This window comes from Amblyomma mixtum, chromosome 10 (assembly GCF_055824585.1).
Source record: "Amblyomma mixtum isolate Tamu chromosome 10, ASM5582458v1, whole genome shotgun sequence".
In the NCBI taxonomy this organism is placed as follows: Eukaryota; Metazoa; Arthropoda; class Arachnida; order Ixodida; family Ixodidae; genus Amblyomma; species Amblyomma mixtum.
The window spans coordinates 176812318-176839608 of NC_143021.1; the positions used below are offsets into that span (position 1 = coordinate 176812318).

Consider the following 27291-nt stretch of genomic DNA (forward strand, 5'->3'; position numbering starts at 1 on the left):
CGAAAGACGCGGGTTCGATCCCGGCCCCGGCGGCTGAATTTCTTGAAGGCGAAATTCTAGAGGCCCGTGTGCTGTGTGATGTCAGTGCACGTTAAAGAACCCCAGGTGGTAGAAATTTCCGGAGCCCTTCACTACGGCGTCTCTCATAGCCTCAGTTGCTTTGGGACGTTAAACCCCAATAAACCAAACCAAACCATTCATTCCGAGTAACAACGGGAAGCTCCAGGCACTCATTAACATTCAGTGTTCACTGAAAAAAGTTCCAGATTTATTTCGATAACTTTAATGAAGCAAGAAGGCAAGTCCCCATGGTGACTGAATGTTTGGGAAAAAAAAATTCAGTGCTGGCTAAGATAACATAAATATAAATTGGTTGATCGAAACAGGAAATGTGCACGAACCGACTGGCGACCAACAGATCGGCTCAGTCACTCAGTCTGATGAGCTGATAAACTGAAGATTAAAACGAGGAGCAGAAGCTAGAGTTCTTCGGTCTGCGTGCTGGCGTGTCGAAGACGGACTCTGCTGTTGGGCAGGTGGTTCGCCGCAAGCTGTTGAAGGATCATCCTCGCGAACGCAGGGACCTCGTTGTTCTGCAAGACACGAACAAGCGGCGGATGTTCAACGCACATGCTTCTGCACACTGCACGACAAGCAACACACAAACGCGCAGTGGCGAAGGGCAGTGGCCGGCCATGCTTTTCGGCAGAAATGGCGCCAGGAGCGCGCGCAGCTAGAGCAGCGCGCTGCCCCGGTGGCGGAGCTGGTTACGAGGGACGACGGCGACGCCGCGAAACGCAGGAACGGGCGCCTAAGAGCTGCGCTCTAAAAAAAAAAAGGATCTGGAGTAGCTGTCAGAGTGCCTTTAAACGCGGACTACACTACAGAGGGATTAAAACAGCAGCCCCTGCTCGGTAGCAGAAGGCCTTATCAAATTAACGACCACCAGAACTGAACTATACCGCTGTGAGTCCCGGAACGGCCACAAAGGACGACAGAGCAGTTATCAGCACTCACCTACAAAAATTTCTTCGCACCGTGTATGACTGTCATAAATTTTTCGCAAGGGTTATCCCGTTTAATTAAGGTTGGACTTGTGGACAATCGCAGCAGCTCTGCTCTCGTGCCGGGCGTCGCACAGGCACAGGATTTGTGACCTGTGATGGCTTTCCTTCTCAGTAAAGCTCATTATGCTGAGTCCAGATAAAAAATGAGGCATTGCAACGCCTCGGGATATGTTATGCACAGCTGCGAGACTATCTTGCGCTAGGACGCTTACAATTGACAAGGCGTCCTTCATCCAACAGTGTGGAACTACTATGACTGAAATGACAACGCGCACTTTCTGGTACAGCGGAATAATGATCGCGTCTGCAAATAAGCAGTTCTCAGCCGAGAAAATGCGAGGCATATGCATCTGCGTAGTGCTCCTTACAGTCTCTAGCGCATGCGCAGTGTCGGGCTCAGCTCGTGAAAGGTACACTGGGTTCTCGTACGGTACAAAGCATTCTTAGAATGAACACTCAAACATACCGTGAGTAGGTATCGGAGCGCCTCCTTGTTGGCTGTCGCTGCAACAAAAAGAAAGAAAAAGTGTCATGCCCTGCGTTACTCCGTCAATGCAGTGCACCTGTCACCCCGTTTACTGATTAGTTGTTATCACACCGTGCATCACTACTGTCGTGTCCGAGCAGTAAGGACAAGGCGGGTTTAAACTAATTGGGTTTATTCGAGACTTTACGTCGCAGCCATCGCGACATACGCCTCCAGCGTATCGGCGTCAGTCGAGTCTAATGCGCACATGTGGCTCCATCTGTCAATTCCTGCCCCTCACCGAAACTACAGACCGCGTACACTGCATGCGTTCCCTTATTTTTCTGAATAACTACTGTATATGACGCTAGAATAAAACCTAAACGGGTTATATATTGGCGCAAGGTTAACTGCACAGTCGCGTAGTTTAAAGCGGAGGTTAGGAGGTAGTAGTAGTTGTGGCGGAGGGGAGGAATAATCAGCTAAGCAAAAGTGATATCAGTTAGTCGTGGATAATAATTGCTCATCTCTGAAACGTTGAAAATCTATGTTAAAGTACTGGCGCTAGTCTGAGCTGCAACTAGTGTGGTTGACAGGCACCAATCGTACGCCTCCCCCCCCCCCAAAAAAAAAATACAATAACAATTAAATGCCAGTTTGGCTCGAGCACTAATAAAAGTAACAAACATCGGTCACATGGTGCACTCACGGTCACCCATGCTCCCGCTTACGTGTTGAAGGGAGGTTAGAGGTATCGGTTTTGACGTAGACGTCGTCGTTTCTTCGGACGCGTTTGATGCCACGAGCGTCTTTTTTATGCGTAGCATATTGCAATCACTCAGTTCAGCCCCTGGGCGCGGCCGGGCAGCCACCAAACCACGTGACGTGACGTCACGTGGTTTGGTGACGTCACCAATCCACGCAAAAAAGAAAAAAAAAGACAAAAAGAAAGGACGGCTGAGCATGGTGGCGGTTGCCACCGCCCCGTTTCAAAGGGGGCGCTCCTATCCATCCATCCATCCATCCATCCATCCATCCATCCATCCATCCATACGTCACGGAGGAAAAGCTGCTGAGAAAATCGAGTGCCGCCAAGCAATACCTCGCGCAAAAAGACCGCGCAATATGCAACGCATTCTTGGCTTAACCAAGCTAAGCCTGGGCATAATTTTTTTTGTTTGTTTCTAAATTTCCTTTCACATCTTTTAACCCCTTTTTTTTGGACGCTGAAGTGATAGTGTCCCCGTTGGTGCCAGTCGACAGGCCCGTGCACATTTTCTTTTTTTCATTCGGCCACAGCAGCGCATGCTCAAGCATGAGCACACAGTTCATAAACTGAACTTCGCTATACCAGAAAACCAAGAACCGTGGTCCGTGTACATTTAGACCAACTGTATCATTTACTCCTTGCACGTCTGTTACACTGTAAACACGAATACGCCTATATGGGAGTAAAGAGGGAGTAAACTGTCCTCTAAAAGGGAGTGCACTAAAGTGCAGGTTACTCCCTTATTACTCCTTTCTGTTTAGATCTGTACGAGCGCCATAAAAGGACGCGGGCACGTCTCTGAGTGTAGTCCATGTAGGTGCCACATACTGAACGCGCGGTAAACTGTGCTTAGTTGTTAACGGTTTTCGCCCCGCGCACTTTCTACTCGCCACATGCATTGCACTGAAACGACAGCGAACAGCTATAGAAAAGGCTCCGCTGCGAAGGTCCTCACCCTGCTCTCCGTTCTTCGGAGTGTCCGGGGTGCGGGTTCCTCGAGAGTCGCCTCTGATGCGCCAACGGCGGGTGGGCGCCAAGTCCACTTCGTCGGGGTCCGCAGTGGACGACGATTCGCCCAGAAGCGCATCCAGATCGTCATCGTCGATCCTGCCGAAGGAACGAACGCACAGTCACGGGCGAAGAACCGACCCGCATAGCGCGGCTCCGTATGCTGCTTTCGAGAACTTGCTCAATCTAATGGTTGTAATCTTCCGGATGACAATTTGAACAGATTCCCGATTGAGAAACACATACAGGGAGTAGCCGGAGCATCTGTTAATTAAGCGGTAGACTGTCCTTATGTCCCGGTAAAAGAAAAGGAAATAGCCAAGCATAAGCCAAACGGCAAGCGTATCCGTAAATGAGTCTGGATCCGAGTCATAAAATGTGATCAGATAAAGAGAAAGGGATAGACTCTCCGTAAAGGAGCCTAGAGTCGAGTCATAAAATGTGATCAGAGTAGGAGAAACGGATAGACTCTCCGTAAAGGGCTTTGTAGTCGAGTCATAAAATGTGATCAGAGCAGGAGAAATTTGAGATAGACGATCCGTAAAGGACTCTGAAGTCAAGTCACAAAATGTGATCACAGTAGGAGAAATTTGAGAGTGACTATCCATAGAGAACTCTGGAGTGGATTCATAAAATGTGATCAGAGTAGGAGAGAGGGATAGACACTATGGGGACACAGGTGACAAAATGAAGTCGACCTGCAACGATAGGCTGCTCCAAATTTTGACGAAAAATGCTACTTTCGCTCAAAACTGAGCTCTACAAGCAAAAGCCCCCCACAAAAAATTCTAAGGACGATTACGATTCTCCCTAATGCGAAATTTGAGCGCAGCTCTATCGGTGTCTAAGGCTCTGTAGGTTCACTGTTTTGCTTTGCTGGGTCGTCGGCACGTGTGTCAAAGATATTAGTTCGATAGTAGTACTAGTTGATGAAGAAGACAGTGGGCAATGAACAGCGCGCGAGAATGCGTATAGCGGTCCGATAGCAGCCTGAACTGAAAAACACTATGTGATATGCACAGCGCGAGATTGTGTTGCAGCTTAACACGAGGCGTGGTCGGCTGCGGCGAGAGGCTACAGCTCTCGAGCAGTGGCCAGCGAAGCTGACCCGTTCGCGGAGCAGCGGGTTCGAATTCCAGATACGGCAATGTTCATTTTTATTTATTTATGGTTTTGCTCAGGATCTCACTTTTGTTCACGATAGTACAGTCATGAGCAATATGACAGGGAACAGCCTCTTTGCTCAAAATGGCGAATTTCAGGGTTATTTCTGCACAAAATGTGAGAACTACTTGTGGATATCACAGGCCAAGACGAAATCTAGTTACAAAACAAGAGAAAAATCGATTGTCACATATAATTATGGTGTAATCTATAAATGAATAGCCGCCGCGGTGGCTAAGCCGTTATGGTGCTCGGCAACTGACATAAAAAACGCGAGTTCGATCCCGGCGCGGCGGTCGCATTTCAATGGAGGCGAAATGCTAAGAGGCCCGTGTACTGTGCGATGCCAGTGCACGTTTAAGAATCCCGAGTTGTCGAAATTCTCTGGAGCCCTCCACTACGGCGTCCCTCGTAGCAGGAGTCGCTTTGGTACGTTAATCCCCCATAAACCAATAAATTGTTAGCGAACCTTCCCATGCGCGGCGAACGCGGGCAGCGGAAAAAGCGCAGTCGTCCGACAACCCTGGGCGACCAGCGACCCTGGGGAGGAAGACGAAGAAGAAGACCCAAGATGGACGCTGGACCGTAAGCACCCATGTAATCACTTGTAGCTTAACCCTGTTAATAAACTGTTGTTCGAAAAAGTAAAAATGCACCCTGCCGTTAATTCGAGCCCCAACACGAGAAAAGCCTATCAAATGAATGCCCAAACTTTGTTACTTCTCATATTACTCATGACTACGTTGCCAGAAAAGATGGGCCATTTGTTTTAGAACCCCCTAACTTGACGAAAAGCATTTGGCTCGAAAGTAGATATCAATTAAACTGCGCAATTCGTATCAGTGAACTAATTGAGAAGATTAAGATACTCTGAGCTCCTCATGGCAGCAAACATTAAGTCTGTGGCTCAACACAGCTGTGGTCTAACATTTTTCCTTTTCAAGCCGTGGCGCATGTTACGTAAAGCACCCTGTACATTGCATACCAGTTGAAAGCGAGTAGCAAGGAATTCCAAATCATCGGTGGTGACCGACACGACGGCCTGCACGTGTGGCGTGCAGTGCCTTACATATTCACACTGTTGCGCTCCTTCACTTCCTTTCGTGCAGTGCCTGTCGAAAATTTAATGTGTTTATTGTCAAAGTAATGCTGCGGCCGTTGACACAGGGAAGTTCAATTTCTTTAGACTGCCCACCGCGTGCCCTACTCTTGAATGTGGCGGCGTAGGTTTAAGAGAATTGTAGGGGAGAAGGAGAGCATGATGCAGAGGTGTACGAAATGCATGGAAGTAACATGTACAGCCTTTGTCAAAAGTTCTAGAGCACTGGCCTGTCCACTTGTGGGGCACGCCGTGCTGTTCGTTACGCGTCCCCACGTTCCAAATCTCTTCAAGATAGAAAAAAAAAACTCTGGTCCTCTCCCCTAAAAAGATTAGGACTTCCACTGATGTCACAAGAACCCCACTACACGGTCTAGAAACAACTTTCCTGTGCTCTAAACTCTTGACAAAGGCTGTACTTACACTTGACAAAGGTTAGTTGTACCTGCGTGCTTAGAATGCATTTATGAATGGATAAAATGTTTCGCTTCAAGCACCAGACTCACACTTCGTGCAGGAACTGGTCGTCCGGGCCGGCAGAATCTTCTTCGTTCTCCGCCTCGCTGACGCCCAGCCTCGCCAGCATCTCTTCCGCGCTCATCCGAGGCGCGTCGCGCGGCTTCTTGCCCTGCCAGGCGAGGTCGCAGTGCACCACCTCGGCGCCATCACTCGAGGTGCCCACCATGAAGTCCAGCGTCACCAAGTCCCCGCCCCCGAGCGACCTGCAGAGGTTGCCTGACACTGGCACGCCGTTCCTGTAGAAGCATCGAGCGGCGAACTTCACCGTCCTTGTCCTGTCCGGCTGCTCGACGAAGCAAGAAGCGGCACTTGCCGTGACGCTCGCGACCACAGCCGAAACGTCCTGGTAGATGGACACAGACGGTTCACTGACGCTCGCCAGCGCTGCCGAAACGTCCTGACAGAAGGACACAGACGGTTCAGCCCTTGGTGTAAGCGAAGGCAAAGAAGGGAATTCTTCGTGACTCACAAGGGACGGCACCAGTGCACGCTCGTCGTCAGAAACGTTTTGAGCGACGCACATCCCTGTGACGTCATTTTCAGTCTCTTCATCGTCACTGAAACCCTTCTTGCTGCCATTGACGAGCAGTCGTGGTTGGAGCTGCAACTCGTGGAGTCCAGCTTCACCCGCCGTGCCCGACACAGGGCCCGCAGTACGTGGTCGCCTTGCGGGTACTTCTTGGGCTGCCACTGGTAACGGCTCTGGCTGGTTCGTATCCGAGTTCCAGCTCAAAATTTCCACCTGCGTAATGTACCATTTGCCGCGACCGTACTTGCACCCGTTGGAATCGGCATCGAAGCGAACCTCACTGCCTTCCTCCAACACCTTCCGCACGTCTTCGACTTCAACTCCCAGACATTCTTCGACGACGCTGGCGTGCAGGTACGCGGTGCCTGAATGATGTCTGACAATAGCGTGGTCAGCGGAGACCTTCTCCACGTTACCGCACTGCCCGATGAGCCTCGGAGCCCCCGCCAGGTCGCCGTTGTGGTCAGAACCGCAGGAATGGACGGTTTCAGCCACCGCCGGTGGAACACCATCTACGAAGCGCAGTCTCTCTACCAGCCACTTGGTTTTGGAGCGCTCGTCTGGGTTGCGTTCAGCGTCGATGCGGACCTTGAGGCTGAGTTCTAAGACATCGCATAAGCTCACGACTCGCCGTCCTGCGTAGGTTTCGAAGTCGCTCTTCTGAAAACTCGCGGTCACACCTCGGAACCTGGGTAGCCTTACGAAAGCGTGCGAATCCTTTAGCACGCATATGACGCCCTCTTCATCGTCGAAGCGCGGAGGAAGCTTTTCGGCGGAGTACCCTGGGCGACAGACGCGGGATGCGTGGTACAGGGGGGCGTCGGGTCTTTGGCTAAAGTCCAGAACGACGCGGTCGCCGACCTTAAGGCCCGAAGTGATCAGGTCAGGGTGCCGGTTGTCTTCGAACGACCGAATGTTGAAGTAGACTCGGCCTTTGACTGAAGGTATGTCGACATCGATGAAACCGTACTGATGAAAGACGCTGTAGACTCGTCCTTTTGCATCGTGGAAGTTGTCATTGTTCCCTTTGCTGGCCATTATATATAGTCCGTGCACGCGATTGCGTTCACTGTTCCAGCAGCCGATGTAACGGGACCTGGAAGAAATGACACTTTTAAGTACTAGACAATCACATGTCGTTAGTGCAGTAAACGTAGTTTGTTGTTCCCATGTAATCTCATCATTCTCAGGTGCTACAAAGACGTTTCGTCGTCTAGCGATTCTGCGCGCTTTCAGACCCTGTAAAGCAAGGCCTGATGCTTGAGCATCATAACCACTGAACCCCCGATTAACAGGGTGTATAGCGTAGCAGAATCAGTCTAAAATCAAGGGAGAGAATGGCAGCGGCAGCGAGGCGATTCAAAGATATCTTTTAGCAAAACCAGTCAGAAAGCACATTGGAATATAAAGGATAATGACGACTGAAACAAAAAAAATATTAAAAGAAATAAAATGACAAGTTCAAAGTGAAGTATGAAAAGGCCCGCTTTCAGAAACAGACGACAAGCAACAGCAGACGCAGTCAGTTCGCAGCTGGAAAACGAAGCTTATTTTTTTTTGATAGCGGCATATTGAAAGGCATAACACATTGATATCAGCCAGCCTGCTAATCTCAGCCGTTCAGTGACCTCACGCGCTGTAAACTCTACGAATTCTGGGATGCGGCCGCTGTCCCGGTAACGGATACCGAGTCGTCTAGATATACAGCTTCGGTTTGGTTTGGTTTATGGGGTTTAACGTCCCAAAGCGACTCAGGCTATGAGAGACGCCGTAGTGAAGGGCTCCGGAAATTTCGACCACCTGGTGTTCTTTAACGTGCACTGACATCGCACAGTACACGGTCCTCTAGAATTTCGCCTCCATCGAAATTCAACTACCGCGGCCGGGATCGAACCCGCGTCTATCGGGTCAGCAGTCGAGCACCATAACCGAGCCACCGCGGCGGGAGATATACAGCTTCGTTGAATTCGCGTAAGTGCTCTTTAACATTTCAAGGCGCTACACACACATCTGGGTACCCGACTGTTCAGTACCCGACAAAACTGGTGTCGCCCGCAAGCACACTTTTCTAAAGGTGTGGTTGAGCAACCGAAACAACGGGTTGCGCTCTCTGCCGGTTTGAGAAGCAACTGAAGGCTTGGCTCGGTCGTAGCTCGGTGGGTGGGCAAATTAAACGGTTTCTGGGAGACGCCGTTTCGTCTGCTCGTTAAGACTGACGACAGAAGGATGAGCCATCGCTTCTGTAACAAACACTTCAAAACCCGTAATGACCTTCAAAAAAAAAAAAAACGCAAAACAAACGGTAGGGCGATCGCTAATTGGTCAAAAATTAGAGATCACAGCGGGGACTCGCATTGGGAGAACGTGAAAGCATTGACACCTCCTCGGCACTCGTCGCCTTTATCATTTTATTTATGTTTGTTAAATGACTACTGAATTAGCGTGATTATCTTAAGCTTTAATTAAAGACCGATTTATTTAGTCTGAATATACGTTCTTCTGTCTCAATCAATCATTTTGGTTTTTCAGATCTGGCGCCGTGGTTGCTTTCCCGTACGCTTACTATATCCCCGTCCAGCCTATTCAACCGTCCAATGGTTTTTGCTGATAATTAATCTATTATCAGTCATTAAATACATTTCAATTCATTTCAAACTTTATTTTCACTCTTTTGCCTTCCAGGCTGTTTTCCCGTCCACTCACTATATCGACGTCCGTGCTATTTCAACGTATTTTTGACATTTTTCGCTCTAATTAACTAACTAATGATCCTATCAACAATCCTTTTTTGCGCAGCATCCTTACATCATCCTCTTTCGATTACAATCACTCGTTTGATGCTACCTCTTCTGAGAACGTCACAAGTGCTGCGGACACGTTTTGGTGACACGACTCCGCCGACATAGCGTAGAAATGCTTCAGCATTAATATCTGGAAGTGAAAGGGTGCTGGGCCCAATGTTTAGCGGAAATCTCCCGAGATGTATACACTACCAACCGATAGCCGTCCCGGTTAGCTCAGTTGGTAAAAGTGCTCCGGTGACGAGGCGGTGGTCCCGGGTTCGAACCCCGGACCAGGACGAATTTTTCTCCAACTAGCAAGTTTCTGCGAAAGCTGAACAGCTTCACTTTGTAGCCGCATGGCTTCTCTAGGTGAATGCTAACGAGTAATCGTTCTCTCATTACAAATCTACTCCACTTTGGGGGAATTCCCCTAAACACTGGACTAGACGTACAAAGTATGTGTTCGATCGTCATAGACGCAGGTATTGCAGACAAGGCTCTGAGGTTAACGGCCTGTAAACGGAACGCCGAACCACATCTGGAACAGCAGGATTGCCTCAAGACACCGTAGGCTGTGCGCAAGACAGAACTGCGACTCAAGGTTTAGGGAAAGTAGAAATTAGTTTTAAAGTTCCTTTGAAGTCCACGAGGCCAGCGTACACTCTAAACACGAATACACCTATATGGGATTAAAAAGGGTGTAAGTTGTCTCCCTTTTTAAAGGGTGTGCGCTAGAGGACAACGTTACACCCCTTTTACTCCTTTCCGCTTAGAGTGTAAGCTCACTCTCAAGCATGCAAAGCTTACCGAAAAAAAAAAAAACAGAAGTGAAGAAAGCTTTCCGTAAAGAATGCCGAGGCTGTTCTTACTTGAACGATGCACTGCGCTTGGCTGCAGATACCCCAAGAGTTTGATCGGCCCAGCACTCCCTTCCTACTCTGTAAGTCTATCGGAACGCCGCCACGCATGTGTCTTCGACCTCCCGCTTCGCCAGGCGACCAACACTGCCCGCGTCGACAGCGCAACGCAAAACATCCAGGGAATGCTATTGATTCGATAGGCTTACGAAAGGTCGGTGCGCTCGCCGCCTGCGCGCTGAACGCCTTTTATCAGTGATAGAGATAGGCCGGCAGGGGTAATTGTCGCTGCTCATTCCCCCTCCTCTCTCTCCGTTTCTAAACCTGTAAACATGGAAGGCAACCGTTGTAATAAAGGAGTAATTACTCATTGACATCCACCTGAGCGCAGCCATACGGCTACAAAGGAAAGCTATACAGCTTTCTCAGAAACCTCGTAGTTAAAGAAAAATTCGTCCTGGTCCGGGGTTCGAACCCGGGACCACCGCTTCACCGGAGCAGTCGCTCTACCAATTGAGCTAACCGGGACGGCAAGCTAATGGTAGGGCGAGAGCGAATTGATCAATAACTCGAAGTGGGAACTGTGTTGGCCAAATATTTACGGGAATCCCCCAAGGTGGAGTAGATTTGTAATAAACTACCCCACCTTGGGGGATTCCCCTAAATATTTGGCCAAGGCAACCGTTCGACAATGTTCCACCTTGTAAGTGCGTTTCTTATCTAATCGACGAGAACTTCCGCTCTTGAATGAATGCCGAGTTAACGGCTTAAGCGTGTTTGGCTACTGAGGGCTCGATGACCCAATAATTCGTGCGAAGCGCAACAGAAAAGGCACGGGAAATTGCACACGACACTGATTACGGCGAACAAACGTCACGGGTACCGCCGATAGGAGTTTAATCAGGGCGAAGCATGCAGGCAGAATGCAGCGTCGAATAGGGCATTAGATATATACGGGCTTATTGCTCATGCGTTCCAGGTTAGTGCCTGTCGTTGATAAGCAGCAAATATACGATCAGAAGCTGTACACGACTTTGTTTTGCGACTGTGGCATAAAGTTCATTTTTGCCTCACAGCGTTTTTATTCGAGCTCCGTACTTCCCGTAAAACGAATATATTATTACTGCGAAAGCATGACTTGGCTATGTAGACGATTTCGTGTCGGCACAACGTGTCGGCAGCGATGTCTCCGTTCATGTGAGAGTTAAGCGAAAAAGAATGATTGTGTGCGATAGAAGATGATGTGAGGATGATGCACGTCAGAATTTGGTCGATGTGGAGTAATTAGTTAATTAATTGGAGCCAAAAATGTCGCTTCGACATCAAATTAGTAACGGAGGTCGATATAGTGCGAAGACATGAAAACAGCACTAGACGTCAAAATTTCGGGGGAAAAACGCAACCACGTGACACAGGATGATAAAATGTCATTGTACACCAAATTGTATTGACCTCGAGTTGTTAGTTCATTAATTAGAGGCCAAAAGGTCATTTAGACGTCAAAATAGCCACAGATGTGCATACAGCGCGAGGACGTTAAAATAACTGTAGACGCCAAAATTGGAAGAAGTAAAAAGAGAGGCGCCCAGTTTAAAGGAGGCATCAATGCTTTCGCATTCTTCCAATGCGGGTCGTCGCAGTGACCTCTAACGTTTTTCACATGGGGGCCGCATTCATGCAAGTGATGCGAACAGTGGGGCTAAAAATTAACATGCAGAAAACCCAAGTAATATTCAACAGCCTAGCAAGGACACAGGAGTTCGCAATTGGTAGCCAGGTGCTGGAAGTAAGAGGTTATGTCTACTTAGGGCAGGTAGTGACCGCTGATCCGAATCATGAGAGGGAAATAACTAGAAGAATAAGAATGTGGTGGAGCGCATATGGCAGGTTCTCTCAGATTATGAATGGCAGCTTACCAATATCCCTCAAGAGAAAAGTATACAATAGCTGTATCCTACCGGTACTAACCTATGGGGCAGAAACGTGGAGATTAACAAAGAGGATTCAACGTAAGTTGAGGACAACGCAGCGAGCTATGGAAAGAAAAATGATAGGTGTAACGTTAAGAGATCGGAAGCGGGCGGAGTGGGTGAGGGAACAAACGCGCGTATCCTAGTTGAAATCAAGAGGTAGAAATGGGCTTGGGCAGGGCATGCAATGCGTAGGCAAGATAACCGCTGGTTCGAAGAGAAGGGAAGCGTGGCAGGGGGCGGCAGAAAGTTAGGTGGGCGGATGAGATTAAGAAATTTGCGGGAATAGGGTGGCCGCAACTGGCGAAGGGCAGGGTTAATTGGAGAGAGATGGGAGAGGCCTTTGCGCTGCAGTGGGCGTAGTCAGGCTGATGATGATGATGAATGCGTAGTGCATTGTACGACATCGATCTTAAACGGTGAAATTCGCGATTTTTGTACAAAAATTGGAGGAGACACTTAAGATCCTCTTTAAGGGTACGACGCGATAGCGTAATGGGTTAATTCCCATATACGCAGAAGCTCACTATCTACTTTACACTCATAGATCCCTGGGAGTCCTCCTAACCCTCCTGGCGCAGTGGTGCAGCGGTTAAGGGATGCGCCACTGCACTGGCAGGTGGCAGGTGCTGCCAGAGGTGGGGCTTGTAGGAGCCAGCGTGCCCTTCCCGAGCAACTTCTCGCGACCAATAATGAATTGAACTACCACCTGCCAAGGTGGTCAGTTTGCGCGTCAGTTTTTTATCGCCTTCAGGGACTGTTTACACATTTTTTACCCGAATACTATCAAATCTTCCTACATAAGGCATGATGTCCACAATTGCGGACGCGGTGAAAACGTACCGAAATCTAAAAAAAAAAAAACTTAATAGGCATGTGAAAGGGACAAGTAGAAAATCGTTTTTAAACCGGACACCCCGTTCCAACGTAGAACAAATCCCTCGTACGGCTCCGGTCAGAGAGCGTTTTGATTTGTTTGTTTGATAGCGTGAGTGATCTAAAGAGGTACAAACACAAAATTTCGATAGCTAACAAACGATATGATTTGCTTCATGGACGTAAGGAGGTGCCTTCCAGCAAGTCGTAGGCATTGAGAGGAACATAATTTAATACGATTTCGAATGTTGTTGGTGTGAGCAAAGCAAATCCTAATTTCGGCCCACAGAAGTTAAGAAGTAAGAATTGGTCTGCTGAAAATTTCAGGGTGTAATTTTGGGAGGCGCGCAGTGCCTTTATGCACTCCGTCCCGAAATTTAATTGCACTTGAGCGAAACGTATACAACTGGCGTCAGCAGCACAGGAGCGGAATTCAATTGGTCGCGCTTTGTAACCGCCAGAAATTTTACGGTATTCTGATTGTCTTTCGTCTCCCTCCCTCGTACCCTCCTTGCAGATGACAATTCCCACTGCAATGACTGAGTGCCGACTTCTACGTAGGCAGAAATTATATCTGCGCCGGAGGAATTTCCACTAAAGGTTTCGAAAAACCTGCAGGACACGATATATATTGACATAATCATGTCCCGATGGCACGATATAGCAGGACATGTTATAAGGAGTACCAGTTCATGGTATGTTCGAAGAGTTATAAAAACTTGCAGGCAAGGGTGGTGAGAGCAAGAGAGAGAGAAGCCCTTTAATGTAAAAACAGAGAATTTAGCCGGCGCTTAAAAATCGCAGACATGCTACTCTGCATGGGGAAGGAAATTTGGGTGATAAAGGCGGAAGGCGAAGTGCAGAAAAGGTAAAGTAAAACAAAAAAGAGAGAAGATAAAATGCGGCCATTAAATGCGTATTAAGGTGCATCGGCGAGTAATGATGTCACATATGTAATGATGACGTGTATAGTACAACGTATGAGCTAACAATGTTCACTAGGTGAAGAATGGTTGAGGATAACATGCAAGGTGAAATTAGAAATGGTCAAGATGTCCAATATCCTTTAAATATGCAAACAAAAGTTGATTGCATGCATCTGTTGCCTGGGGAAGGCTAAGGGACCTGAAACACTGTCCATTGTTAGACATAGTTGACTTTTAAAACTGTAAGCGGTTTTAATTCTATTTCCATTTTTTTTTTCGTCTCTCTGGCACTGAGTAAGAAAACTTGCCGTTTGCTACCTCGCACGAAATTGCAAAGCGTCAATACCTCGTGGAGGCTAACTGGCAAGGGGACCAGATAAACCACGTCGCCAGACAAGAGCCACTCAAGGCATTCCAGAATTTCGCCAAGGAAGCTCAAGTGATGAAAAGATCTTGACAACCCACCGTGAGAGGGAGAAAAACAGTAGTTCGTGTGCGAGACGGGCAATCACAGAAACAGGGCACAAAAGCAACGAAAGCAAGAAGAGCGCACGCGCATGCAAAGCCACGAGGCTATCTAACGTCACCCAAAACTACCTGCGTCAATGTCTGGCTGGAATGAGCTACTTCTATACACACTCGTAGACCCTGTCACAAGGCTTCGTGGCCGGACCAAAGCGTCTGTTCATTTCAGTTACAGGAAAATCTCCTCATTCCTGTTCCAATGCTACAGAGTTTCGCGCTTTTGTTTTCGAACGAATTTTCGATCCCACGTGCGGCCCCTCCTCTCGTTCTCCAAAAGAAAGAAAATTGCTTTCGCTGAAATCGACCGACACGTTTTAAAGACAAAATAAATTTTAAAATAGGCAGTCACTTTAGTAGGAGCCTGCAGTGGGGGCAAAAGGGAATTCCGCTTTCGCAGGGATGTGACCGCGGAGGGGTAGATTGGCGCTGCCAATTCACCTTGCATGCTCGCTGCAGAGGCTATAAGTAAGTTCCCAAGGCGCGGCAAAAGGCCGGGACACCGTGCCTGAATACTAGTAACCTATTGTGAAACATGGAAGCTGGGAAATAAAAGACAGTGAAATGAAACTGGGAACAGCGTCGCGAGCACTAGAAGAGAAAATGACCAAGGCAGCCGTCTCCAATGGGGTCCTGGACCAAGGACTCCACTCACAATTTCTTACTTAATAAGGTTTTTTTGTTCATTTAATATGGCATTGCTGGGATTGGTACACAAAAAAAAGCGGTTCAGGGTGCCAAGGTCACCCTCCTATTGGCTACAGATGGCACGACGCTCCTCCGAACTAACCCGAGCTTTCCCGAATCACTCCGAGGCTTCACAAAAGAGTTTTTGGTTGGAACCGTGTTAAATAGTGCTTTGGCACTAAAATGAAAACTGATTGACAGGAAAGGAGGGACACAATAACTGTTTGGCTGTCGGTGGTCACCTCAACCGCACCGTCGGGGACAAGAGTGAAAGAAGGAAGGGAGAAAGAAGCGCCGTAGCGGAGGAACTCCGGAATGATTTCGACCACTTGGGGATCTTTAACCCGCACAATAGGGTCAGACAAAGGCGATTAAAAGCTCCGAGACTGAAAATACGGGGAAAGAAGCAGATTGCAGCTGGCCATATTGTGGTGAGGGAGGCAACCGGTTCGAATGCCTGCGCTGCTGCGGGCCTACCGGCGTTGGTTCAATTTCGTTGCGGAAGCAACACTACGCGAGTCGCCGAGCCATTTCGCGGAGCCGAGGAAAGGCCATACTGCGCATGCGCGAGGAGCAGGTGACGTCACACGGCACACAGCTCGCGAGCCGCCGCCGTCGCTGCGCGGGTGACTAAGGAGCAGTGCTGCCGACCCTAGGGACTTTTCCCTAGATCTAGAGAAATTGGACTTGCATAGGGGAAAAGATTTTTTAAAGCGAAAGCTTTACTACTTGCATTTTCAAGCCGTGGCGCGGCGGTGCCACCAATGACCTTTAGTTGACCTCTGTGTGACATCGCGCCGAAGAGAAGGGCGACCGACTCGCGCCGTCGCAAGCCGCGGCGGTGCCACCACCGGCGCCTAACTCCTGCGCTCTCCGCTAGGAGCGCGATTGTGGCGTTACGCTGAAGAGATTAGGCTCGACTCACGTCGCTAGAAAGCAGTAGCTGTGCCAACCACCAGCGGCTTAACATTGCTTCGCGATCTCGCGCCGTCCGTGTGCGACGGCGGTGCACATGAACGGCGGCCTGACTGGACTGGATTGTACTGGACTGGATTGGATTAGATTAGATTACATTGGATTGGATTGCATTGGATTGTATAACAGATGCATCGCCACAAGTCTAACCATAAGCACCACCACCAGCTATACTACCAGCTGAACCATGGCGTAGGTACGGATATTGCTTTCGCAATTACCGGGCTTAACCAAGCTAAGCCACAGTGAATTTTTTTTTTGTATAATCTAAGGAAATTTCATTTGCACGGAGAGTTCTTTTTTTCTCTCTCAAATTGGGAAGACAGTAGAAGCTTTTCGTTGTTTTTTCTCTACAACTGACGGAGGCCCGCACGACAGCGCCGCGCGCTCGATTAAAGCCAATTTCACAAGCAAGTGAAAACGCTTTGTTACTGCGGCGCAAAAGCTGTTTAGAGTCATTGCGGCGGCTCCAGCAGTCAGAGCGGCGATGTTCTAACAAGTTACAAATTTTTCGTCGCGCTGCGCTGCTCAATTTTCAGTCGCTTGCATGCATACCAACCAGCTTTTACACGGTCGTAGACGGACGTGCATGGTCCCTGACGAGGCACCCGCTGCTGTGATCTAGCGCGCCACCGCCTTCCCTGAACATGCGCGCCCCTTCCTCACACTGTATTTGGAGTTCGCAGTACGACGTGAAATTCCTATTTAGTAAGCATATCTGCATGCTTATTTTGATAACTAAGAAAGAACAAGGGCGCCATTTTTTTTAGAAACGAGCGTCGTGTTAGAAGTCTTAGCTAGTCTAACCGGGAGAACAATTCCCAGCTCCGCCGTCGCGGTGGCTCAGTGGTTATGGTGCTCGGCTGGTGACCCGAAAGACGCGGGTTCGATCCCGGCCGCGGCGGTCCAATTTCGATAGAGGCGAAATTCTAGAGGCCCATGTACTGTGCGATGTGACTGCAGGTTAAAGAGCCCCAGGTGGTTGAAATTTCCGGAGTCCTTCACTAATTCATTCCTCATAGCCTGGGTCACTTTGGGACGTTAGACCCCCCAGAACCATAAACCATAACTCCCAGTTCCACCACGACGAACAAAGTGAGTTGAGGTCACATGAGGCATACAAAAGCTGTAGCAATCACTGCTTCATTGTTTTAATTGACTCAAACTGCCACCCTCTAGAGCAATCGCAGCAAATGAACAAGCAGCTTTTATATCGCAGTTTCCATACACTCCTCAAGCGACCTCCAGTCATCTTGCAAGTAGTATACTTCGGCTGAAGTCGAAACCGACACAACATGAGGGAAAAAAATTCAGTGAATTCCACATGCCGATGCATGTTTACTGATATCTTGCGTACAGTGAGAAAAAAAAAACACATACACGGTATAGAGCCTTTAATTTGTAATTTCCAAATAGTGCTACGGTTTATCTTGTAGCTTCATTCAGAAGTTCTTCATTTTAGATCCTTTATTTCAAATTTACAGTTAATTTGTTTACCAACGTCTAGCAAGAGGGTAGCTGCATGATAAAACTTGCTAATGAACTACGCATAAATATACATTTTTGCACAATTGAACATTATTTTTGTATCTAGGGAAATATAGGGAATTTTTGGTAGCAATTTGGGAGGAAGTGGCTCTGGAGGTTGGCAGCACAGCTCAGAGGTGCCGCCGCCGCGCTCGCCAGTTGCGCATGCGCAGTAGCGGCGCACAGCTAGCGTGCCGGGGCCGCTGCCGCGCGCTCTACATCGCCTCTCTCTCTCTCCTCCTTGCTTTCGCAATCCTGCAGGTTTAACCAGTGCTAAGCCACTGCCAATTTTTTAGAGGAATCCCCAAGGTGCAGTAGGTTTGTAATAAGTAGGGCCCGGAAATTTAGCCATTAAAGAACCCCGAAATAGGCAGGCATCTAGGCTCTAAAAAATATTGAAATAGCCGCTATAAAGCTAAAATAGGCGCTTTGAATAATACTCTTTATTCATATGTACAAGATTTGTAAGTCAAGCACGGAGCGTACGCAGTCCTCAACTGAAGCAATAAAGCGCATTTCGAACTTGAAGCTCCTTCGGCTTTCGCTAAGCATAGTTTTGCACTTTAAAATGCTTCTTTTGACATCACATGAAGTTAGTGGCGCGAACCTAAAACATGAGAGTTGATGAAGGCTTAGGCCTTCTGGTGATGTGGCCGTATCGTCTCTGTGTGACTGCGACTCTGTTTTGACTGCGTGACTGTGACTGTGTCCTTGACTGAGTGACTGTGACTTCGGTTTTTTTTCTTTTGTCTTGATTATGTTTTTATTTTTCTGATTTTTATTTTGTGGCCGGCGCTCAGTGCTTTCTTTGACTGTTATGGTGACAATGACTTTGCAGTGACTTGGGTTTTCTTTTTTTTATTATTATTATTTATTTCGCGGACTGCACACTGTGCTTTGGCTATCTGCCTGCGTCTAACTTATTATGACGAGACTTTTGTTTTCTTTTCTTATGAGTTTTTTTTTAATGCTCTGTTTTTCGTTTAATTTTTTTTTCTTTGGAACATTTAGTTATTTTTCATTTATTTTGAATTGGCGTTAAGCCTGGCAAAGCATTGCTGGTCCAGGCATCATCCTCTCTTTTTCTTTTATGTTTTTTTTTACATCTTTTTTTGAGAGGACCAATAAAAGGGTAAAAGGGCAAATTGTTTCTAGGCATCTATTTTTTCTACCAAATGTTGCATCTTCGTAGAAGCAGTAGCACCCTTTCCTTCCAGTCCCCGATGTGCTGCAGGTACTTCTGCCACTACCTTCAACGATTCATCTAAAGAGAGTCCAGCCTTTTCCAAATTTGTCATCCTTTCCGTCAATTTTGAGAAGTTTGCACTAATGTATGTCAGGTCTCTTTACAAAATCGTCTCTTGTTACACTTCTAGATAAACACTTCGTTACACTGCGTTCAAGTTACAATTCGAGAAAAACATTCGGCGAGATCCGCGCCTTTTGTGCGTGCATCGGCGCGCGCCTTTCACCATACACTTAGACAGATGTCTCAAAATTGAAAAGCGGCACTGAGGACCAAAGTGCCGGATTTAGGCATTTATAGGCAAAAAATGCGGTTAAATAGTTAGTATTTACTAAAAAAATTATAAAAAGGCAGGCAAGTGCAAAAATCCCCCGTTTAGGCATTTATAGGCATGCTTAGGTAAATGCCTAAATTTCGAGGCCCTAGTAATAAGGGAGTAATTTCTCATAAGCATCCGCCCAAGCGCAAATATGCGGCAACAAAGGAAAGCTATACAGCTTTGGAAGAAACTTCGTAGTGGAAAAATTTGTCCTGGTCCGGGGTCCAAACCCGGGACCGGCTTTCTACGGGTAAACGCGTCCCCCGGCCAAGTGCTTGACATTGCCAGGGTGATATGTTGTCGCATAGCGAGTTTTGCGCTGGAGCCAGGAGCCGACGAGCAGAGTGCGTCCTTGGTGCCATCGGTTTTGGTTTAGTTGCGGCCATCTTGTTGCGAAGGGGGCACCGCTCCCCTGCTGAACTCTCCGCTTGCTCCGTGACGTCACGCTAGTTGTCCGTCCACCGCCCGCGGCTGCGAGGGTTCGTCGACAGTTTTCAGCGCATTATTTTACTATCCGATGTCCAATCGCTGTAGTAATGAGCCAATAAACATGAATTAGCAACTGAAGAACTGCTTTCTAACCACGTGCTTAATTTCGCTCTGCATCTTCCGTTTTAATTTATTTAAATTTGTGCTTTCTTTCGTGAGACTCGCGATACACTTCGTGCTGCAGCTAAGTGATTCGGTTTTATAGTTTCATGGCAATACTTTGCCAGTTTCTCCTCTTCAGTTAATCGCAATTAGTTCATATTAACGCCAAAATATTATTTCCGAGACACCATAGCAGTAAATTGCCGTAGAAAGCATTAAATGCCGTATCTAGCGGCATCTCATGCATTCTACTGCTTTTTAAAGAAACGTATGCTTTTTGCCATTTTCGAAAGCGGATGACGTGCTAAACATTGAAAGAAACAAAATAAATGAAGTCACGGAAAACAGTAAAATGAAGACTGTGTGAAAATTTTATTGCTCTCGGTGCTTGGCATTAAAATATTTAAATTCTTTAATTTTTTTTTACCTTCCTGGCAGGTTCCTTCCGATTGCTGTCCTAAAGGGCGTCATTCTTCAACTTCATTGCTAGTTAGTGCAGCCTCACCATGCCTACAGTAAAAGATGTCAGATCCGGAAGGACTGTGACAGCACATTTCACTTATGGAGACGGCTCAGTTTCTAAACTAATAAACATGATCGACTTTTCGTTCGCAGTGACTGTCCGAAACTTGGTGTCGCAAATGTTGACTAGCTTGATTTGCAATACTACAAACGAAGACACTTAGTTTATGGGTTTCTCTTCCTCGCTTGCCTTGCTAGAATTGTTGATGGCTTGCTGGATAGTGTCATTTTCCCAACGTGCTCTCTTTCTTGCTGTGGACTCGCGACTTGAAGGTGTAGAAGAAAGGTACGATGGGCAATTGGGGAGCACCGAAAAGACTGCGTCCTTTTGAAGTTGAACACCATCGCGCTTGGGCTGTATGGTTCTTCCCGTTTGTTTATCATCATGCGAGAGCTTGGGATGAAGTCTTGCTCATAGGAATGGAGCTCGCATAACTGTATAAGGAAGCTTAATTGTTATACCATTCAGTTCTCTCAAAACCACTATTCAACAACTAACGTTTTTTAGTGTTGTGTTTTATAGAACATAAGATAAAAAATCAAAAGCGGTTACATTCCAGTTGTTTACCTTGTAAAGCATGGTTGGCGTAAAATCCTTGCGAGGAACTACTATCATCAATATTTTCTGCGAGCTTCATCCTTGGGAAAACCAAACACCTTAACTTTTTGGCGCCCATGCACACAGCACTGGCCTATGTTGGTGCGGTCACAAAATGAGTATGTTTTGCTTCAGCATCACATCATGGTTTCAACACGCACAAGTGAAAAGAAAACAGTCTGACGACCTGCAGCTCGAAAACCGAGAAGCCGGAGAAGAGAAATGTCAGCACGTTCGCTGCCTAACCTAACAACAGTGGAACGATCCACCCGCATAGCCTCCAAGGTGCCATGCTCCTGTGTTGTATCTGCCTGCATTTCACGGAAGTCTCACCACGGTTCGCGGCAAAGCCTTTCGCGGTCGGGCAACTAGTGTGACGTAGGCCCCTGTGGAGAGGAGGAGTGAGCAGGCCTTGTCTAGTCTAGGTGGCTGGCTGAACGCCCCGCGTGCGTCCCCCACTTCCGTTCGGTACGCGCGGTTGGATCAGGTTGCTGTGTTTTGCTGCGGATTCCCGGCCGTGTTCTGGCGCCGTTTCCCGGGTCTTGCCGTGCGGTGGGCTCTCTGGGCCGCGTTCCGCGGTATGCGTGTGGGCAGTCAGTGTCCGTAGTCGCCTGGTCCGCGCACAACACATATACAAAAACGCGCGCGCGTTCCGTCCATACTCGTACAAGGGTGCGAGCTGGCGCACGCTGAGGGTTAATGCCTCATCGTTGTCGACAGAAGGTTGCCAGCAGAGGTGTCACGCTTTTCGGCTGGTCGAAATGGTTATGACGTCAGAGTGCGCGGATTCGAAGTAATGAGGTCACCCACGGATGCCTGACGCCCCCTTCTGGAGCACATGACACCTAATAAAGTTGTCGTTCGCTCCGACAGGGGGCGTAAGGCATCCGCATGACCACATTACATACCTCATTACTGCGAACAGAGCCATGGATACAACCGAACTCATCGAAGCATAGAGAGAGAGTCGTGATAAACAAGCAGTCAAAGTCGGCAGTCGAAATGTGTAGTTGTAATGTGTTGTCAAATAAAGCTCTAGTACGGTACAAACAGTCTCGCAGTCAATGCCAAACAGTGCGCCAGGAAAGGCTTTCGCCTTGCAGCACTTCAGAGAGCCAAAGTGCCCCCTGAATTTTTTTAGTTTGAGAAAGTGTACGTGTTTGCAGTAGGCACGTCTTGAAAGGATGGGCTCTGATTGGTTCCGGTAACGGCTTTCCTGATTGGTCTAACTGGTCCCAAAAAGGGTGCCCAGAATGTTGTCGGAGCTCCTCTGGTTGGCTCCGGTAACGCCTTTTTTGATTGGTCGAAAAAAGGGTCGCCAGAATGCTGGTGAAGTGTATCTAAGAGCGGGTTTCTCAACACCAAAGGGACTCGAGAGAGGAACGGCTGCCTTCCGGTTGCTGCTCGGAACCTCCGCCCCAAAAATGTTGGGCGACCCGGGGTATGACTGACTGTTTTATTATGTGACCTATATATGTTGCCTCAGTCTGCAAGTTTAACCAATAATTCGCATCTGCCTTCAATAAATCAAGTTGATCAATGAATCGCATCGGCGCCTGCTGCTCCCCTTCGATGTGGCGGAGCTTTCGTCCAGGCACGGAAGCACGCTTCGCTACAATATGCCGGGGAAGAGCGCCACCCAGTCTTCGATCAGCGATGGTCCAACACAGGTTACGAGCAATCTATTACTCTCCTACAGAGGTAACGACGGACAGGAAAATGTAAATGGGGCTGACCTGTACCAACATGTGCGCACTGCAGAGTTATGGAAATCGCAGGTATACGGCTCGATTTGTTAGGACAGAAGCAGCTGGAAAGCGCCATAAGTGCACTTCATCGTGCAAATGATATCAAATCCGCTAGCGATGATCATAACGAAGGCTAGTGAATACTCCGCCAATCCGAGACTACGACGAGTCTTTCAAGTAAGCCAGCTTCACCGAAACACGATCGGACGGCGCCAGTTCTCTCAAGGGTCTGTCTGTCTGTCTCTAAGGGAAGCCGGTCTGAGACCTGCGAACCGCGTGCCTTGACCACCGCTGAAAGACGATCGCTTCTACAAGGACGGGAGCACATCTGACTTTCAAACGCGCAGACAAAGTTGGAGCAGAGATTCCCTTCGATCAAGGCCGAGTTCTCAATCCAGCTGCAAGTAGTACACATGCAATACGTGCCGGAGAGTCCGGAGAGTTTCCTACGTTAATGAAAAAAAACTTATCGCGTTACCTTCCGCGTCGACCGCATTGTTCAGGCGATAGGTTTCGTAATCCGTGCACAGGGATCTAAATCTGAACATCTGAAGAGGGTACGGGGGTCAGATGAAAGCACGAAGAGGGCAATTCAAGTGCGAACGCACGCATGCACATCACACGCACGCGCACGCACGCACGCACACACGCACATGACGCACGCACAAGAACGAACGAAAATGTCAACCGTGGAGAAGAAACAAGGTGTGCGCCGTTTCGTTACTAAGAGCGGTCATCTAAAACTGAAAATCAACTACTTTGGTATTTGACCCCCCTGGAGTAGAAGCTTTCATTCTGTTCTCATTTCAGTTCTCCGGTTAGCGTCTTCCCAATTAAGCTGTGGCGGCGGCGGAAAGCGAGAACGGAAAAACAGAGCGCTGGAAAATATGGCAGCAGCGACGGGAGGTCCCCAAACAGCGGAATACGAAAAAAAAAAAAACAGAAGAAATATGGCCCCAGAGATGGCAGATTCCCAAACAACGGAATACGGGAACAAAAATAAAAGTGCACATGCACCGGGGAAACGCAGATCTAATTGGTGCACAAATGCATTTCCACCGATTATAGAAGGGTAGAAGGGTAGCGGATCGGGCTAGTTAGATTATATCGCGGCAAGTTTACTAATTTGTCTTTTACTAAGCTCACCCCACTAGCATAGGTAACCTATCGTCACACCTACGCGCCCCTGCAAGCGCGCAGCGCACGTGTATACTGCAAGAGCATACAGATTGCACATTTAAAGGCATGGATGATCTTTGCTATTATCGAGGCGAACTCTGTCAATGAGGACGCAGAATTGTTGCTGGGAAGTGCGGAGATGCAAAAGGAGGGTGAACATTTGACGCGCACGCCGCAGTCAGCATTGCAACCTTAAAAAGAAAGCGCGTTTAAAAGCGCGAAGAACATGAAACTCTTTTCGACACTTTTTCATTCGGCGGCAACACAGCCAAACAGAGATTCGATCGAAGTCTTGCCTGAACTAGAAAATGCCCTTAGCTATAGCTGGGAGAGCAGCGGTAACAAACTTACTGCATTTGAAACACATGGCGTGTTTTATCTGCCGCCGCTGACTCGAAAACTGCGGACAGCACGCGCGAGGAGCGATTTCTTCCCCAGACGTCCGATAAAGGCATATCAACGCACGAATGCCGGCTGTCACTTACCTCGCCTCGGCGGGCGCGAAAGTTCTGCCGAAGTCACTCGATCGCGTCGTTGGGCGGCGACGAGCGACGTAGCGTCGGAGGGCGAACCGGCAAATGTTTACGTTTACACGAGAGCCAGACGAACAATGGTTGAAAGCTGCGGGGCCATCCAATGCCTGGCGCAGTTCACAGGTTCACACTACATTCATGCATAAACAAAGAAACCGGAGCAAGTCGAGCCGTCGGCGCGAACGGCGCGAAAGCAGCAAATGCAGTGTGGGAAGTGTAGTTTGCAGTGTGCCGCTACAGATGGCGCTCAAGACCTGAGCCCTCGTCGATCCGCAGTTTAGATGGTGCGTGGAAGCGCGCTTCGATCGCGGAGGCCACGGATGGTGATTATTGTTGAGTTTGATCACCTAGAGATGGCGCCAAAATTGGGATAAAATTGTGGCTCGTATGACGCCAATGATGTTTTTGAAAAACGTAGTCCGCTAACATGGTTATGTGGCTGTCAAAGAAGCTTCTTTTTTTTCTATATGGACCTGCGCTTTAACTTCACGATTGACTGAAGCGCTGTTTTGTCAACAGTAGTCGCCACTTATTAGCCAAACTTTTTGCTTTCGAAAGTGTCAGCGAACGAAATGGCTAGAATTTGGTAACATTTTTTTGTGCGTTTCTTTTTCATAGTCCTCTGTAAATGATGTCGTCCGCCGTGGCCAATGTCACCGCGCACTGCTGTCAAAGCCACAAGACCAAAAGAAAGGAAAGCGAAACGATGCGTTTGCAAATATGGTACGTGGAACAATAAGTTCCTTAAACGCCCTCCGTACGAGCGGAGCGCATGCAGTCGACGGCCGTTTTGAAGGCAGTCTGCAGCGAAATCAACACTACCACCCAATGAATGGTCTTATCTGGGGACCGAATGGGAAAAGCAGACTTTTTTAGTGTGTGCTCATCACATACGCGTCAGCAAAACCGTCTGACTGACACTGCGCTTTCGTAGACAAGCTAGAAATGTTTGCGCTCACATTCATTTGAATTTATCATATTCCTAAGCTGTAAATTTCTTATAATGTTGCATATATATTTGTATTGCAGTCTGATATTCTGCCTCCTGAATACATCAGTCCGTGCCCTCTAGGTTTAGCCGTGCGCAGCAATTTCAGGAAGCAAAGCCGCAATGACAGTACGATTTTACGTACGATTTCCATTTTATTTGCATTTTTATTTCTGCGCTCTGCCTTAGGATTAAGCGAGGTTCTGTAAGGGGGGTAGAGGGAAAGCTGCCCCCTACAATTTCGTTTTTTTTTTCCTGTGTGCGCGCACTAGCAAAAAGCTAGACAGCGGGATCAGCACACTGAAGTCCCGCATACCCATACGAAAAGCCCCTCACGATTGCGACCAAATTTTTTTATTTAGAAGCTATGACTAATCTTGCCGGTCATGTCACGGCAGTGAAAGAAAGGCCCGGTGTGCTGGCCTTTAACAAGAATCCCTTTATCACCCTTGTCATCTCGCAATTTGCCCAGAAAAACCCCTGGAGCCTGTGGCTGCTATTCAAGAAAGACTGGCTGACTGTACGCATTGGTATTTATATAAAAGCGAAAGCTTTTAATGGCTCATTCTTCCGTCCGTCCGTCCGTCCGTTCCACTGATCTCCACTAGGTGGCTGGATGCCGCATTCTCGCTTTCCGAGACGAGCGCGAGTGAAGCCACCGGAAGTTGGACCGCTTGTCCCGGAAGTCGGGTGTCTGCTATGTATTTCAATGCAAAAAGTCGTGTCTTTCGCCCTTTCGTTCTCAGTTTTTTGCGTTGTCCTCGTGTAATGTCTGCTGTTATATGAAAGGAACAAGCAAGCTGAACGCGAGAAATGGGAGCATTGCGTGCAGAACCATGTAATTTCTGCGAAAGCGAAGAAAACAGGCATGCAGGTCTCACCCTGCCTCGGCAAAGAGGTACGTGCATTAAACACTATGTTCTTGCCTGGTTCTTGTCTTTTGAGCGTAAAGGAGAAGTAGTGGAATGACGGTGAGGCTTGGTCGCCTTAAAACCGAATTTTCGTGCAGCAAAGAAAAGGCCCAGCGCGAGAGGAACGACTGACAAGAAAGGCGAATGGTGCAGTGCGCGTGAGAAGCGCTGTTAGAAGTCAACTGCACCAAACACCACGAATAAAAGCCCATTCAGGCTTAACCTGCTACAATACGAAACAGTACATGACACGCTCCATCGAAAAAGCAGTACCATACCTTTTGGAGGCGCTAATGTGAACCAAACGAACACCTTCGACACCTCACCAGATAGTAACCTAGCCCTCGCTCTGGTTCGGTCTACACATAATTCGGTAAGATGGTCGCTGCAAAGTCAGATGCCTGGTGAATGTTTCCACCTATTCTTTCTTACATTTATCCCCCATTGATAGCATAACTTGGGCTTGAGCGTGGGAACAAGCATCACAGTACAGAGCAGAGTTGGCGAAGCTAGGCAAACGAGACGTCACCGAGCCGAGTAGACGAGGCTCCATGCTTGCTGCGTGTAGCGACGTCCTGTCGTCTGCTAGTGTCGTCCCATTGCGATGCAATGGACCCTTATTTTTAAAACGTCTTTCCCGAAGACTGCGCTGGTCTCCTCGCTCAGTTGACGGCTCGACAGGTAGGCATTGTCATGTAAAAAGACGAGAACGACGAAAAGATGAAATACTAAGTGGGAAAACAAAACTGGAACTGAAAAACCGTGCTGAGGTCCGATTTCATGCACTGCCAAAGGCTGACTTCCGGGACAAGACCGCTTACTTCCGGTGGCTTCACTTTCGGGCGCCCGATGCGGCATCCAGCTCCCCTAGTGGAGATCAGTGGTCCGTCCGTCTGGCGTTACATCCAGCGC

General features: G+C 48.2%; 1 protein-coding gene across 2 annotated transcripts; it reads right to left on the reverse strand.

The window, feature by feature from the left end:
• Nucleotides 1-272: 272 nt before the first annotated feature.
• LOC149327839 (uncharacterized) lies at nucleotides 273-27291 on the reverse strand. 2 transcript variants are annotated; one of them, XM_089562467.1, is made up of 5 exons: nucleotides 27201-27291; nucleotides 6080-7717; nucleotides 3258-3409; nucleotides 1534-1571; nucleotides 273-593 (listed from the first exon to the last, which is right to left on the reverse strand). In XM_089562467.1, the coding sequence occupies exons 2-5, from the start codon at nucleotides 7657-7659 to the stop codon at nucleotides 480-482; spliced, it is 1884 nt and encodes a 627-aa protein (XP_089418593.1). In that variant the 5' UTR covers nucleotides 7660-7717; nucleotides 27201-27291; the 3' UTR covers nucleotides 273-479. The 2 variants fall into 2 exon arrangements, with proteins under 2 accessions (XP_089418593.1, XP_089418592.1); XM_089562466.1 differs by lacking the exon at nucleotides 27201-27291 and adding an exon at nucleotides 10274-10484.